The sequence below is a fragment of the Nanorana parkeri genome, unplaced genomic scaffold (assembly GCF_000935625.1).
Source record: "Nanorana parkeri isolate BGI_ZX_2015 unplaced genomic scaffold, ASM93562v1 scaffold823, whole genome shotgun sequence".
Taxonomy (NCBI): Eukaryota; Metazoa; Chordata; class Amphibia; order Anura; family Dicroglossidae; genus Nanorana; species Nanorana parkeri.
The window spans coordinates 558,005-574,262 of record NW_017307091.1 but is presented as its reverse complement, the minus strand read 5'-3'; the positions used below and the strand labels follow the sequence as shown (position 1 = coordinate 574,262).

The following is a 16,258-nucleotide window of genomic DNA, read 5'->3' as shown; positions in this document are numbered from 1 at the left end:
AGGTTCCAGCAATAAACCCCGAGTTATATCAGGTACTAGCAGCAAACCCCGAGCTATATCGGGTTTCTGCAATAAAACTAGAGCTGTATTTGGTTCCAGCAATAGGTTCCAGCAATAAACCATGAGGTAAATCAGGTTCCAGCATTAAACACTGGGTTATAACAGGTAACAGCAATAAACCCTGACCTATATCAGGTTCCAGCAGTAATGACTGAGTTATTTCAGGTTTAAGCAGTAAACCCCGAGTTATTTTGGACTTCAGCAAGAAAAAACAGCTAAGCTTTATTGAGTTCCAGCAATAAACTCTGAGCTATATTAGTGGTCCCAATAGTAAACCCTGATCTATATCAGGTTCCAGTAGTAAACACTTAGCTTCATCACATTGCAGTAATAAACTGGGAGCTGGATCAGGTTTCTGCAGTAAGCCCTGAGCTATATTGAGTTCCAGCACAAACCCTGAGCCATATAAGTTTTCAGTAATAAACACTGAGCAATCAGGTTCCAGAAATAAACCCGGAGTTATATCAGGTTCTAGCTGTAAGCCCCGAGTTATATTATGTTCCTGCAGTAATCCCTGAGCTAGATCAGGTTCAAGTTATATACCCTCAACTATATCAGGTTCTAACAATAAACACTGAGCAATATGAGGTTCCAGCAATAAACCCCGCGTTATATCAGGTTCCAGCAATAAACCCCGCGTTATATCAGGTTCCAGCAATAAACCCCCAGTTATATCAGGTTCCAGCAATAAACCCCAAGTTATATCAGGGTCCAGCAATAAACCACGTGTTATACCAGGTTCCAGCAATAAACCACGTGTTATATCAGGTTCCAGCAATAAACCCGGAATTATATCAGGTTCCAGCAATAAACCCCGAGTTATATCAGGTTCTAGCAATAAACCCCGAGTTATATCAGGTTCCAGCAATAAACCCAGAGTTATATCAGGTTCTAGCAATAAACCCCGAGTTATATCAGGTTCTAGCAATAAACCCCGAGTTATATCAGGTTCCAGCAATAAACCCTGAGTTATATCAGGTTCCAGCAATAAACCCCGAGTTATATCAGGTTCCAGCAATGAACCCCGAGTTATATAAGGTTCCAGCAATAAACCCAGAGTTATATCAGGTTCTAGCAATAAACCCCGAGTTATATCAGGTTCCAGCAATAAACCCAGAGTTATATCAGGTTCCAGCAATAAACCCCGAGTTATATCAGGTTCCAGCAATAAACCCTGCGTTATATCAGGTTCCAGCAATAAACCCCGAGTTATATCAGGTTCCAGCAATAAACCCCGAGTTATATCAGGTTCCAGCAATAAACCCCGAGTTATATCAGGTTCTAGCAATAAACCCCGAGTTATATCAGGTTCTAGCAATAAACCCTGAGCTATATCAGGTTCCAGCAGTAAACTCTGAGCGATCAGATTTAAATCCAGAACTATATCCGGATATAAACCCTGAGTAACATTGGGATACAGCAGTAAACCCTGAGCCAGGCCCTAATATTATATGTGCACATGCAATTCTGTTATTAATAATTCCCTTTCCAATTTCCTCTCTAACCAGCTATGATTTTCCTCAAACTAGCAGAAAACCACCAGAAATTCAAATACAAACACGGCAACCATTCTCAATTTCCAGAAGCCTCTTCCTCTTGCTCCTGTAAATGGCATTTCCCCAGAACTCTGCAGAGTTAAAGGTTAATTTCAGAGTAATTCGTTTTACTTTCTGCCAGTGTATTGTTGTGGCCTATCTCATTATATACAAATAAGAAGCAGGAAAGGATCTGCTGCCCTCCTTCTGGAAATGCTAGCTGCCTGGCTCCCTGACATCAATGCTCTGAGTCACTGACCAGAAACAAACTTGTAAATAGATCTTCTTCTACAAAGAAAAGGGAAGGACAAGACAGGAGCTCTGACCCACCTCTTCACTGCCCTCCTCGGTCATCTTTCTGCTCTTCCGCGTCTGCTTTATGCTGGTTCTTATTGCAGGCCGACACACATAGTTCTCCAGGTTTTTCGGGGGCTTCTTAGTCCTTTTGGCCTGCAGTCCGATCTTTAGACGTACGTTTCCCTCAGAGAAGTCCGTCTGGGTGATGGAAAAGTGCTGTGGGTCTTGGCTGGGGCCGCTTTCCGTGCTTTGCTCCTTGTTGTCCAAGCTGGTGGCTGCAGAGGGGGGGTTCACAGGCCCTTCTGGATCAGATCCTACTCCTAACATAGCCAGATTCCTATGGTCCATTCCAGACATCTGCAGGAGAAAAAGAAAGGGAGTTACGGGCTTCTCAATCCTCCAAAGTATCACAGGGATTGCAGAACAATTGTAGAATAGAGGTGGAAAAATGGAAGGGGCTCTCTGTATACTGTCACCAGAGCCGGGCCAAGGGGTAGGCAGGACAACCTATGCTTATGAGGGGCAGACTCTGGCGTTTTCACCTTGGATGATAAAGGTCCTAGTCCCAGCATTGACTGTAACAGAACAAGCCCAGTCCCAAAACGACAGGGTTCTTTTAAGACCTCCAGGAGTACAAATGACTGATGAAACAAGATGGCTGCACAAGGTTATTCCAACTACACTATATGGCCATATGGCTAGTGAACATCTGACCATCACACCTGTATGGCCTTGTTGGATATCCCATTCCAGAACCATTGGCATTAATACAGAGTAGCCCCCATTTGTGACCATGACAGCCTCCACCCTTCTGGGAAGGCTTGCCCAAGATTTTAAAGTGTGTCTGTGGGATTTGCGGCTCCTTTTTGAGGTCAGGTGCTGAAGTTGGATGAGAAGACCTGGCTCACAATCAGCATTTCAATGCATCCCAGAAGTGCTCAGTAGGGTTGAAGTTGGAGCTCTGGGCAGGACACTCAGGTTCCTTCACCAAACTGGTCAAACCTTGTCTATATAAAGCTGGCACAGGGGCACAGTCATGCTGAAACAGAAAAGGGCCTTCGCCAAACTATTACCACAATTGTCTAAAATGTCTTTGTATGTTCAAGTATTAACAGTGCACTTTGCTGGAAATACCATAACTCAATTATTTGGGGAAGAGGGAATCCACATACATTTCCCCATGCAGTAGGTTTGATAGTCAGGTGTCTACCTATGGGCATACAGCCCTGAAATAAAAAGGACTCCAAGTAACTTCAGCAGCTGGAAAAAAAGCTCTAGGTTGCGCCCATCAAATGACGGAATGAGCCAATCAATATGAAGGAGCCAATATTACCAGTTGTGGAAAATGGGCGTGCTACACACATCCAAAAAAACTTAATGGAAGCACACAGGACATAGGTAGTACGCCCTTTCCTTCTGCTTCTCTCCCTTTCCATCTGCAGAGACAGTGGGGAGTTGCTCCAGTGCGTGCATCGAACACCCAAAAAGTGAGCCAAAAGAGTGCATGTGAACACACACACAAAAGTGCACAGAAGGGGTGCATCTAAAGGGTCCGTCTTCCGAAGAGACAGGGCCCATACCCGACCCCCCGGGGCGCAAGGCTCCTGACAGGGGCAAGGCACTCGTGTCCACCTGGACGAAAGCAGGTGGACCCATTCCTCAAGGCCAGCTGAAGCCAACCACCGAGTACTAGCTTGGGGGCTACCCCGAAGGGAGACCCCCGATTCAGGGGAGGAAAGAACATGAGGGCCCCAAATCCTCCCCCTAGACTTCAGGGTAGGCCCGAAGACCTCCACCCTCCATCCTGTGGAGTGAAAAAACACATAAAAAAATTGAAGTGCATATACAAAGTGAGAAAAATAAATAAGTGCCAAAGTGCAAGACTATGGCTTGGCCTTCCGGCCCGGTAATAAAAATTACCCCTGGTGTTAGCCAAACGGCCAAGCCCATGAGGCGATGTGCAGCAAAAGCAGAAGGTGTCGTTGCCAACCTGCCTTTCACACAGTGGGGTCCCAAACCCATAGTGCTATTAGGGCACCCCCAGGGGGCGCTAAACACCGCAGGCTTCGTGCCTTCCCAGCCCATGGCCAGACAATGAAGACCCATTCAAATCAGGAGGAATTGGGCCCTGCCAGATCTCAGCACCCGAGAAGTACTCCCGACCCCCACTCTTACGTGAGTGGACGCTTGATTCGGTTTCCTCTACATAGCCAGGACCCCATCACTCAGGCAGGGTACTCAGATTCCAGCCATACACGCCATAAGGCCAGTACAGCGGCTCCTTTCCCCTCCTGATCGCTGATAAGAACAGATACTACACTTGATCTTAGCCAAAAGGCAGAGAAGCGATGTAAATACAACTGTATTAGCTGCTGCTGTCATTAAAAAAAAAGGGATCTTTTTGACACAGTGCTTCTGAATACAGTCCATAAAGAGACACGTCAAGGGTACTTACAGCAAACAACTCTCTATATTATATCAAAAACAGGCAAAGGATCTGAGTGCCAGAAGAAAGCGTGTGTTATACATCAGAAGCTTTTAACCTTTGCCTATTATTGCTATAATTAAGAGTGTTGTATACTGCGAGTGCCCCTGACGCTTGTCTGGGGACTGAATGACTGAAGTGCTCGGATACAAGTGAGCATCAGGATCCATTCTTGTGAAGGAAAAGGCAAAAGGAACATTGGGATCTCCTGGGGTAACCTCTGTTACATAAACTAGTCTATGTGTCCCCTCCGGAAGAACAATGGTGAGTGCCACAAGTTTATGTTATACAGTGTTTATAAACATTGTACAGAGGGAGATAGAGAGATACAAAGTAACATTGTACAGAGGGAGATAGAGAGATACAAAGTAACATTGTAAAGAGGGAGAGATACAAAGTAACATTGTACAGAGGGAGATACAGAGATACAAAGTAACATTATATATAAACATTGTACAGAGGGGGAGATAGAGAGATACAAAGTAACATTGTACAGAGGGAGATAGAGAGATACAAAGTAACATTGTACAGAGGGAGATAGAGAGATACAAAGTAACATTGTACAGAGGGAGATAGAGAGATACAAAGTAACATTGTACAGAGGGAGATAGAGAGATACAAAGTAACATTGTACAGAGGGAGATAGAGAGATACAAAGTAACATTGTACAGAGGGAGATAGAGAGATACAAAGTAACATTGTACAGAGGGAGATAGAGAGATACAAAGTAACATTGTACAGAGGGAGATAGAGAGATACAAAGTAACATTGTACAGAGGGAGATAGAGAGATACAAAGTAACATTGTACAGAGGGAGATAGAGAGATACAAAGTAACATTGTACAGAGGGAGATAGAGAGATACAAAGTAACATTGTACAGAGGGAGATAGAGAGATACAAAGTAACATTGTACAGAGGGAGATAGAGAGATACAAAGTAACATTGTACAGAGGGAGATAGAGAGATACAAAGTAACATTGTACAGAGGGAGATAGAGAGATACAAAGTAACATTGTACAGAGGGAGATAGAGAGATACAAAGTAACATTGTACAGAGGGAGATAGAGAGATACAAAGTAACATTGTACAGAGGGAGATAGAGAGATACAAAGTAACATTGTACAGAGGGAGATAGAGAGATACAAAGTAACATTGTACAGAGGGAGATAGAGAGATACAAAGTAACATTGTACAGAGGGAGATAGAGAGATACAAAGTAACATTGTACAGAGGGAGATAGAGAGATACAAAGTAACATTGTACAGAGGGAGATAGAGAGATACAAAGTAACATTGTACAGAGGGAGATAGAGAGATACAAAGTAACATTGTACAGAGGGAGATAGAGAGATACAAAGTAACATTGTACAGAGGGAGATAGAGAGATACAAAGTAACATTGTACAGAGGGAGATAGAGAGATACAAAGTAACATTGTACAGAGGGAGATAGAGAGATACAAAGTAACATTGTACAGAGGGAGATAGAGAGATACAAAGTAACATTGTACAGAGGGAGATAGAGAGATACAAAGTAACATTGTACAGAGGGAGATAGAGAGATACAAAGTAACATTGTACAGAGGGAGATAGAGAGATACAAAGTAACATTGTACAGAGGGAGATAGAGAGATACAAAGTAACATTGTACAGAGGGAGATAGAGAGATACAAAGTAACATTGTACAGAGGGAGATAGAGAGATACAAAGTAACATTGTACAGAGGGAGATAGAGAGATACAAAGTAACATTGTACAGAGGGAGATAGAGAGATACAAAGTAACATTGTACAGAGGGAGATAGAGAGATACAAAGTAACATTGTACAGAGGGAGATAGAGAGATACAAAGTAACATTGTACAGAGGGAGATAGAGAGATACAAAGTAACATTGTACAGAGGGAGATAGAGAGATACAAAGTAACATTGTACAGAGGGAGATAGAGAGATACAAAGTAACATTGTACAGAGGGAGATAGAGAGATACAAAGTAACATTGTACAGAGGGAGATAGAGAGATACAAAGTAACATTGTACAGAGGGAGATAGAGAGATACAAAGTAACATTGTACAGAGGGAGATAGAGAGATACAAAGTAACATTGTACAGAGGGAGATAGAGAGATACAAAGTAACATTGTACAGAGGGAGATAGAGAGATACAAAGTAACATTGTACAGAGGGAGATAGAGAGATACAAAGTAACATTGTACAGAGGGAGATAGAGAGATACAAAGTAACATTGTACAGAGGGAGATAGAGAGATACAAAGTAACATTGTACAGAGGGAGATAGAGAGATACAAAGTAACATTGTACAGAGGGAGATAGAGAGATACAAAGTAACATTGTACAGAGGGAGATAGAGAGATACAAAGTAACATTGTACAGAGGGAGATAGAGAGATACAAAGTAACATTGTACAGAGGGAGATAGAGAGATACAAAGTAACATTGTACAGAGGGAGATAGAGAGATACAAAGTAACATTGTACAGAGGGAGATAGAGAGATACAAAGTAACATTGTACAGAGGGAGATAGAGAGATACAAAGTAACATTGTACAGAGGGAGATAGAGAGATACAAAGTAACATTGTACAGAGGGAGATAGAGAGATACAAAGTAACATTGTACAGAGGGAGATAGAGAGATACAAAGTAACATTGTACAGAGGGAGATAGAGAGATACAAAGTAACATTGTACAGAGGGAGATAGAGAGATACAAAGTAACATTGTACAGAGGGAGATAGAGAGATACAAAGTAACATTGTACAGAGGGAGATAGAGAGATACAAAGTAACATTGTACAGAGGGAGATAGAGAGATACAAAGTAACATTGTACAGAGGGAGATAGAGAGATACAAAGTAACATTGTACAGAGGGAGATAGAGAGATACAAAGTAACATTGTACAGAGGGAGATAGAGAGATACAAAGTAACATTGTACAGAGGGAGATAGAGAGATACAAAGTAACATTGTACAGAGGGAGATAGAGAGATACATTGTTCATAAACAAGTTTTTTTTTACACTTTCTTTTGTTTTTGTTCATTTTGATGTTCTGATTTGATCTGTAAATAAAGTTGCGATGCTTTGTACCAGAATCCTCATTTTAGTGTCATGGTAAACAGGACAAATTGTAGAATGAAAAGTTCCATCTACAGTAACAATCGCTGCATTTATAAACACTGATCAGAGTAGAAAAGCGAGCTTTTGCTTATTTTTGTGTTTGGTAAAATCCTTTTTGTAGGACAATATCACCGGAAGAAAACGTCTCCGTGGTAACAGAAGTGATGTATATATAGGAGTGTGTTATCCTAGGTATTGGTCATACTGAAGAAATGGCCCATAATGGAAATTGCTCCGGCTCATAGGGGATGTATACGGGTGAGAGCTGAACGGATTAAGGAATATCTAAGGCAGGTGTACACAATCTCCAGTACTCCACCTGTGGTGAACCTACAAATCCCATCATGCCTCTGGGAGTCTGTTCCACAGGTCAGACGTACAGATGTATATACACAGAGATGTCACTATACACAGGTCAGACGTACAGATCTATATACACAGGTCAGACGTACAGATGTATATACACTCAGTGATGTCACTATACACAGGTCAGACGTACAGATGTATATACACAGAGATGTCACTATACACAGGTCAGACGTACAGATGTATATACACAGGTCAGACGTACAGATGTATATACACTCAGGGATGTCACTATACACAGGTCAGACGTACAGATGTATATACACAGGTCAGACGTACAGATGTATATACACTCAGTGATGTCACTATACACAGGTCAGACGTACAGATGTATATACACTCAGTGATGTCACTATACACAGGTCAGGCGTACAGATGTATATACACAGAGATGTCACTATACACAGGTCAGACGTACAGATGTATATACAGAGATGTCACTATAGACAGGTCAGACGTGCAGATGTATATACACTGATCAGACATACAGATGTATACACACAGGTCAGACGTACAGATGTATACACACACAGTGATGTCATTCTAGCGAGGCTGCGGAGCCATGTCCCCCCTCCCCCATGCTATACGCAGATCCCAGCACTGTCCCCATCCTGCGCCCCCTCACTAGGGGCCCCCACAAGCACACATACCGGGGCCCGGTCATCCTGGCGGAGGCCTCTCTGTTGTGTTTACACTGAAGACAGCTCGGCTGCTGGAACCCAACCCGCTGCTATAGAGAGAGGAGGGGGAGGGGAGAGGGGAGGGGAGACTCTATTCCCAGGAACCATTGCTCTGTCTATTACACCCACCATTAACCCCCGCATGGCCGACCCCATCCCACCGCACATCACCCTGTCATAGGGAACCGGACAACCTGTGTACCCAATCCGTACATCACTGTGCCACCTATACAGAGACCATGAGGACCCCAGATCCCTATACACATCATCCCTCCGTATACCCCTCCTGTATACACATCATCCCTCTGTATATTGACACCCTGTATACTCCTCCTGTATATACATCATCCCTCAGTATACTGACCCCCGTATACTCCTCCTGTATATATATCATCACTTGTATACTGACCCCCGTATACTCCTCCTGTATATACATAATCACTCTGTATACTGACCCCGTATACTCCTCATCCTGTATAAACATCATCCCTCTGTATAGTGACACCCTGTATACTCCTCCTGTATAGACATCATTCCTCTGTATAGTGACCCCCTGTATACTCCTCCTGTATATACATCATCCCTCTGTATAGTGACCCCCTGTATACTCCTCCTGTATATACATCATCCCCCTGTATACTCCTCCTGTCCTGTATAAACATCATTCCTCTGTATAGTGACCCCCTGTATACTCCTCCTGTATATACATCATCCCTCTGTATAGTGACCCCCTGTATACTCCTCCTGTATACACATCATCCCTCTGTATAGTGACCCCTGTATACTCCTCCTGTATAGACATCATCCCTCTGTATACTCATCTATATACATCATCACTTGTATACTGACCCCCTGTATACTCCTCCTGTATATACATCATGCCTCTGTATAGTGACACCCTGTATACTCCTCCTGTATATACATCATCCCGACATATAGTGACCACCCGTATACACATCATCCCTCTGTATACTGAAACCTTGTATACTCCTCATCCTGTATAAACATCATCCCTCTGTATAGTGAGCCCCTGTATACTACTGTATATACATCATCCCTCTGTATACTGAAACCCTGTATACTCCTCCTGTATATACATCATCCCTCTGTATACTGACACCCCGTATACTCCTCATCCTGTATAAACATCATCCCTCTGTATAGTGAGCCCCTGTATACTACTGTATATACATCATCCCTCTGTATACTGAAACCCTGTATACTCCTCCTGTATATACATCATCCCTCTGTATAGTGAGCCCCTGTATACTCCTGTATATAAATCATCCCTCTGTATAGTGACCCCTGTATACTCCTCCTGTATATACATCATCCCTGTATACTCATCTATATACATCATCCCTCTGTATAGTGAGCCCCTGTATACTCCTGTATATAAATCATCCCTCTGTATAGTGACCCCTGTATACTCCTCCTGTATATACATCATCCCTCTGTATACTCATCTATATACATCATCACTCTGTATAGTGACACCCTGTATACTTTTCTTTTTATTACACAGAGCAGCCAATCAGGTTTTTCCTCAGCACCAGCAGCTGATACCAGGTCAGGGCAGATGTAGGAACCAATCAGGCGCTATCATTCTCTCATCAGACTAGAACATTGGATGTGGCGGCTGATTTAGGAACAGCGCTCCTCTACCCGGATCAGGCTTGACCCAAAGGGGTAGAGTCTCATTCTCTATTAGCAGCATGTACCCAGAGGGGGAGCCTCATCCTTCATTGGCAGCATGTACCCAGAGGGGGAGCCTCATCCTTCATTGGCAGCATGTACCCAGAGGGACAGAGCCTCATCCTTCATTGGCAGCATGTACACAGAGGGGAGGAGTTTCATCCTTCATTGGCAGCATGTACTCAGAGGGGGAGCCTCATCCTTCATTGGCAGCATGTACCCAGAGGGGGAGCCTCATCCTTCATGGGCAGCATGTACCCAGAGGGACGGAGCCTCATCCTTCATTGGCAGCATGTACCCAGAGGGGGAGCCTCATCCTTCATTGGCAGCATGTACCCAGAGGGGGGAGCCTCATGCTTCATGGGCAGCATGTCCCCAGAGGGGGGAGCCTCATGCTTCATGGGCAGCATGTCCCCAGAGGGGGGAGCCTCATGCTTCATGGGCAGCATGCACCCAGAGGGGGGAGCCTCATGCTTCATGGGCAGCATGTCCCCAGAGGGGGGAGCCTCATCCTTCATTAGCAGCATGTACCCAGAGGGGGGATCCTCATGCCTTGTCCTTTATCAGCAACATGGTCCCAGAGGGCTGGAGCCTTGTCCTTTATCAGCAACATGGTCCCAGAGGGCTGGAGCCTTGTCCTGTATGGGCAACATGACTCTGGAGGGGCAAAGCTACATCATCCATGGGCAGCATGTAGCCAGAGGGGCGGAGCCTCATCCTTCATGCTTATTCCAGGTCAGTGGTTGGTGAAACAGAGAAGGATGGATGAGGATGACAGCGCCAGTCATAATATCTCATCCTAACATCCCATCACCCGATCCGACTCCTGCACTGCAGAGTTGTCAGCAGATCTCACGCTGGTTGCACATTCGGAAAGCTCGTGGCTTCTGTGCCGATAATCGATGTGACAGGAAGTTATCATCCTTGGTAGGAATTCATATGAAGTCAGAGGGTGAGCAGCAGATTGTACACCCAAATTGGAAATCTGACCCCACACTATACAATTTATCTGTACAATCAGATCTTACAATACAAATTGACAGATTGGATAGAGATTGAACGGATAGATTAGGAATTCCCTCATATTGCTTTGGTAAATCCAAAGCTCACCACACACTTTACAATCTAATTGTACGTTCACCTATTGGCTCGCCGTACACGTTACAACCCGACCATACAATCAATCTCCCACCAATCCACTTTAAGTCAACTAATACTATGAAATATAACGGACTACCAAATCTATCCCAACCATTTTCAGCCCATAGGGCAGGGCTCTGTCACTACATACTTGTTGGTAGATTGAGAGGAGATTGTACAATCAGATTGTACTGTGTGTGGTAAAATGTAATTCCACGAACATCCATGTAGTGCAAGAGCCCGTCTGAGTGGATCCAGACCAACCGAATAGATACCGATTGATCAGATTGATTGACGATAGACTGATTCGATAGAATAATTGGAAACAAAAGTGATTGGATAGAGACTGTGTTGATATGAAATGATTGATTACAGATTGATTGGATACTGAATGATTGGATAGAGTGATTGGATAGAGTGATTGGATACTGAATGATTGGATAGAATGATTGGATAGAGTGATTGGAAACTGAATGATTGGATAGAGTGATTGGATAGACTAATTGGATACTGAATGATTGGCTAGAAATTGATTGGATACTGAATGATTGATTACAGATTGATTGGATAATGAATGATTGGATACAGACGGATTGGACAGAAATTGATTGGATACAGACTAATTGGATACAGAATGACTAGATACACATTGATTGGATACAGATTGACGGATGCATAGCATTTGGCCGAGTACGAGAACTAGCCCAAATACTCGGTATCGGCACCCATACTAGTATCGGTGCATCCCTAAAAAAAAAAAAAGGTTGAAAAACGCTGGTTTAGTTGTGTACAAACTGTCTGGATAAAAATTGATTGGATACAGGATGACTGAATACAGATTGATTGGATGAAATCTAGGGGTGCACCGAAATTTTGGCCGAAAAATGGTACTATTAGTAAAATGCTTCTCCCCTCCCCGCTGGGCGCCGGTCTATGTCCCGTCCAATCCCCGCTGCTCTCCCCCGCCTGTGTCACCAGAGACAGCGGGGATCGGAGGGGACAGCTGTCACAGGAGGCCGAGCTCTCCTCCAGCACTGGCGGAGAAGTCAGGATGGAGAGCGGAGTACAAGCGCTCAGCGGTCAGTACTGATCACTGAATGTATGTATATAACTGAGGACATGGTAAGCTTACTGTGTCCTCTACACAGCAGGTGCTTACCAGAAAAAGAGCACAAGGGCCTGCAGATGCCATGGCAAAGCGCTTCACTGACATCACATGACCTATCACAGGGGCCAATCAGATTCCTTCGCTCCCTCCTGAGGAGAAGACTGGGAGGTGTGATATGGGAATGTAGTGTGTGACCCTCTAAAAGCAGCCCTGAGGTGAGGTGGTGTTCCAGGGAGCAAGAGGCGGGGCTAAGCAGGCATAGTATGCTATACAAGGCCCCCCCCCTCCAACTCAGCAGCACAATGTCCCTGGACGGCCAGGTACACGGCTCCTCCCACTCAAACACCTCCCCCCATCTTCCCGGGTATAGCTCCGCCCTCCGCCGGGTCACTCACCGCTCTCCGCTACTCTCCTCACATTCCGCGTCACCAGCACCGAGCAGAGCGGCCTCTTCCCGCCAGTGACGTCATCTGATCTCAGACCCGCCCACTGCGACGGAGGAAGTGAGGCCGGAAGTAGCTAGGGCACCATCATTGTTCAGGGAAGATAGACTGGCAACATTCGGCTTCTTCACGTGACCAGCAACCAGGAGCCCCAGTATCCATAATACCCCCAATGTGCCCCATACTGAAATCCACAATGTACATCACTCCTCAACAACAGTAATTCCCCCAATGTGCCCTAAAATACCCGAAACGGCGTACATTTCTCCTTACTGTACAAAATACCCCCAATGACCCCATACTGCCCTCCACAGTGTAAACTGCCCCGGTCATCCTTAACACCCCCAACGTGTCCCATACTGCCCCATTACTGTGTATACTATCCCTCACCATCCATAATACCCCCATCATGTCTGATACTGCCCCTAACAATGAACATTACCCCTCACTTCCATTTATTCCCTCTACTATAGTTCTTTTTTTTTAACACCCCCCAATGCCCTTTCCATTTTATCACCCCCTCTCTATACAATGTCTTTTGCATTGTCTCCCCTCAATGATTTATGAAGTGTATTATAGGTATAAGAGACACTGCAGACCTTCAAATGTGAACTGCTGTGAATGAGTAAACACAGTTCTCATTCATAACACCCCGCAATCGTAGATTTCCCGAAACTAAGATGGCCGCGGCAAAACATCCGCTCTGTCGCTAACTGATGACGCAAACACTGCGCGTTGACATCTGAAGTGTGGCTGAGAGCTGCAGACAGTGGAGAAGGTGAGAGACATTGAAAACTGGACAGAGCACTGTACACTGTTATATTGTATGAGAGAGGACAGAGGAACGTACACTGTTATATTGTATGAGAGGTCAGAGGACTGTACACTGTTATATTGTATGAGAGGTCAGAGGACTGTACACTGTTATATTGTATGAGAGGTCAGAGGACTGTACACTGTTATATTGTATGAGAGGTCAGAGGACTGTACACTGTTATATTGTATGAGAGGTCAGAGGACTGTACACTGTTATATTGTATGAGAGAGGATAGAGGACTGTACGCTGTTATATTGTATGAGAGAGGACAGAGGACTGTACACTGTTATATTATATGAGAGGTCAGAGGACTGTACACTGTTATATTGTATGAGAGAGGACTGTATGCTGTTATATTGTATGAGAGAGGATAGAGGAATGTACGCTGTTATATTGTATGAGAGAGGATAGAGGACTGTACGCTGTTATATTGTATGAGAGAGGACAGAGGACTGTACGCCGTTATATTGTATGAGAGAGGATAGAGGACTGTACACTGTTATATTGTATGAGAGAGGATAGAGGACTGTACGCTGTTATATTGTATGAGAGAGGACTGTAAGCTGTTGTATTGTATGAGAGAGGACAGATGACTGTAAGCTGTTGTATTGTATGAGAGAGGACTGTAAGCTGTTGTCTTGTATGAGAGTGGACAGAGGACTGTAAGCTGTTGTATTGTATGAGAGAGGATAGAGGACTGTATGCTGTTATATTGTATGAGAGGACTGAGGACTGTAAGCTGTTATATTGTATGAGAGAGGATAGAGGACTGTACGCTGTTATATTGTATGAGAGAGGACAGAGGACTGTAAGCTGTTATATTGTATGAGAGAGGACTGTACGCTGTTGTACTGTATGAGAGAGGACTGTACGCTGTTGTACTGTATGAGAGAGGACAGAGGACTGTACGCTGTTGTACTGTATGAGAGAGGACAGAGGACTGTAAGCTGTTGTATTGTATGAGAGAGGTCAGAGGACTGTACGCTGTTATATTGTATGAGAGGACTGAGGATTGTAAGCTATTATATTGTATGGGAGAGGATAGAGGACTGTACACTGTTATATTGTATGAGAGAGGACTGTAAGCTGTTGTATTGTATGAGAGGACAGAGGACTGTAAGCTGTTGTATTGTATGAGAGAGGACAGAGGACTGAACGCCGTTATATTGTATGAGAGAGGACTGTCCGCGGTCGCATTGTATCGGAGGACTGTCCGCGGCCGCATTGTATCGGAGGACTGTCCGCGGCCGCATTGTATCGGAGGACTGTCCGCTCTCTCTGATGGGAAGTGATTGACATATTGTACTTCTTTCTTTGTTGTAGAGATGTTGATGAAATGTCTGCACAGATCTGCCTGGAAGGTGAGTTCTCTGCGGTTCTGATTAGTTCTGTTTCGGGTGTTGTCATCGTAGTATTGTTGTTGATTTTATATGTAATTGGGGTTTCTTTTTGTCTTGTTATGTAATATGTCTGGGTGTCCCGGGGTCATTGGAGACTCTGTGTTATGTGTTTTCCCTCTTCTCTCCTGTATAGTATTCAGGGACTGACATTTGTATCTCTTGTCTTCTCCCAGTTGGTATTCGCCCCATCGGTGCCTCGGAGGGGTTTGTCCAGTCTTGCTTCCCCCGCAGAGAGCCCTAACCCCAGAGAAGTGTTTCGGACCAGTGAGAGTGATCCAGTAAGTAACAGATAAGATAGTTCCGTCTTCTGTCTTTGTGCCACCATTGGATGGTCGGCGTGGTGAATGGGATGTTTGGTTCTTTGTGGTGGAATATTCTAAAACTTTCATTTATCCTCATAAGTCGAAGTAAGAACTGCTTGAGTTGCCTCCAGCTGCCAATTTTCTTCCTGTGGTGTCATTTAATTAATCCCAGGCCCAGGGGTGGTCAGTGAGGGGTCGTGAAACCGGCGGAGGGGCAGTGGGTGAGGGGTCGAGTGGCACTGCCCATGGGCGGGCGGTGAGAGGTCGAGTGGGACTGCCCATGGGCGGTGGGTGAGGGGTCGAGTGGGACTGCCCATGGGCGGTGGGTGAGGGGTCGAGTGGGACTGCCCATGGGCGGTGGGTGAGGGGTCGAGTGGGACTGCCCATGGGCGGTGGGTGAGGGGTCGAGTGGGAGTTTCATTCATAACATCTGTATGTCGTCCTGCAGTTGGTGTTGGTGGTAGATGTAGACACTGTTCTGTAAAGCGGTTATAGCCTCAGAGTGGGAGCCCAGTTGATCATGTTCTAGCTTTTACCCATAATGGTGACAATTCTGGGAACTTACCCTCCTATATTTACCCCCATCTGTCTACACTGCTTTGTTCTATTGTGAACCCCAACCGTCTTCCTCCCCATTTACACCTCTTCTGCCCTCCCTTCCATTTATTTTATATCCACTTCTCAAGTATTATCTCTGCCCGCTTATTTGCCCCCTTACCTTTAGGGCTTGGTCACGCTATTTCCATTGAGCTGCTTTTTTCTGCACATCACCGCACATGGAAATCACACACCGCTAACCTAATAA

At 44.7% G+C, this 16,258-nt stretch overlaps 2 protein-coding genes across 2 annotated transcripts in view; one reads left to right on the top strand and one right to left on the bottom strand.

The window, feature by feature from the left end:
- ASH1L (ASH1 like histone lysine methyltransferase) overlaps positions 1 to 13,002 on the bottom strand; it is a 59,597-nt gene extending 46,595 nt beyond the window's left edge. The window contains exons 1-2 of the mRNA XM_018565238.1: positions 12,887 to 13,002; positions 1,926 to 2,249 (exon numbers count right to left, since the gene is read on the bottom strand). Of these exons, the coding sequence (XP_018420740.1) occupies positions 1,926 to 2,249 (324 nt within the window). The 5' untranslated portion in view covers positions 12,887 to 13,002. The remainder of the gene's footprint in view (positions 1 to 1,925; positions 2,250 to 12,886) is intronic.
- A 645-nt stretch (positions 13,003 to 13,647) lies between these two features.
- The window catches only part of DAP3 (death associated protein 3), a 10,827-nt gene continuing 8,216 nt past the window's right edge, over positions 13,648 to 16,258 (top strand). The window contains 3 exon segments of the mRNA XM_018565235.1: positions 13,648 to 13,712; positions 15,075 to 15,112; positions 15,325 to 15,429. Coding sequence (XP_018420737.1) covers positions 15,077 to 15,112; positions 15,325 to 15,429 — 141 coding nt within the window. The 5' untranslated portion in view covers positions 13,648 to 13,712; positions 15,075 to 15,076.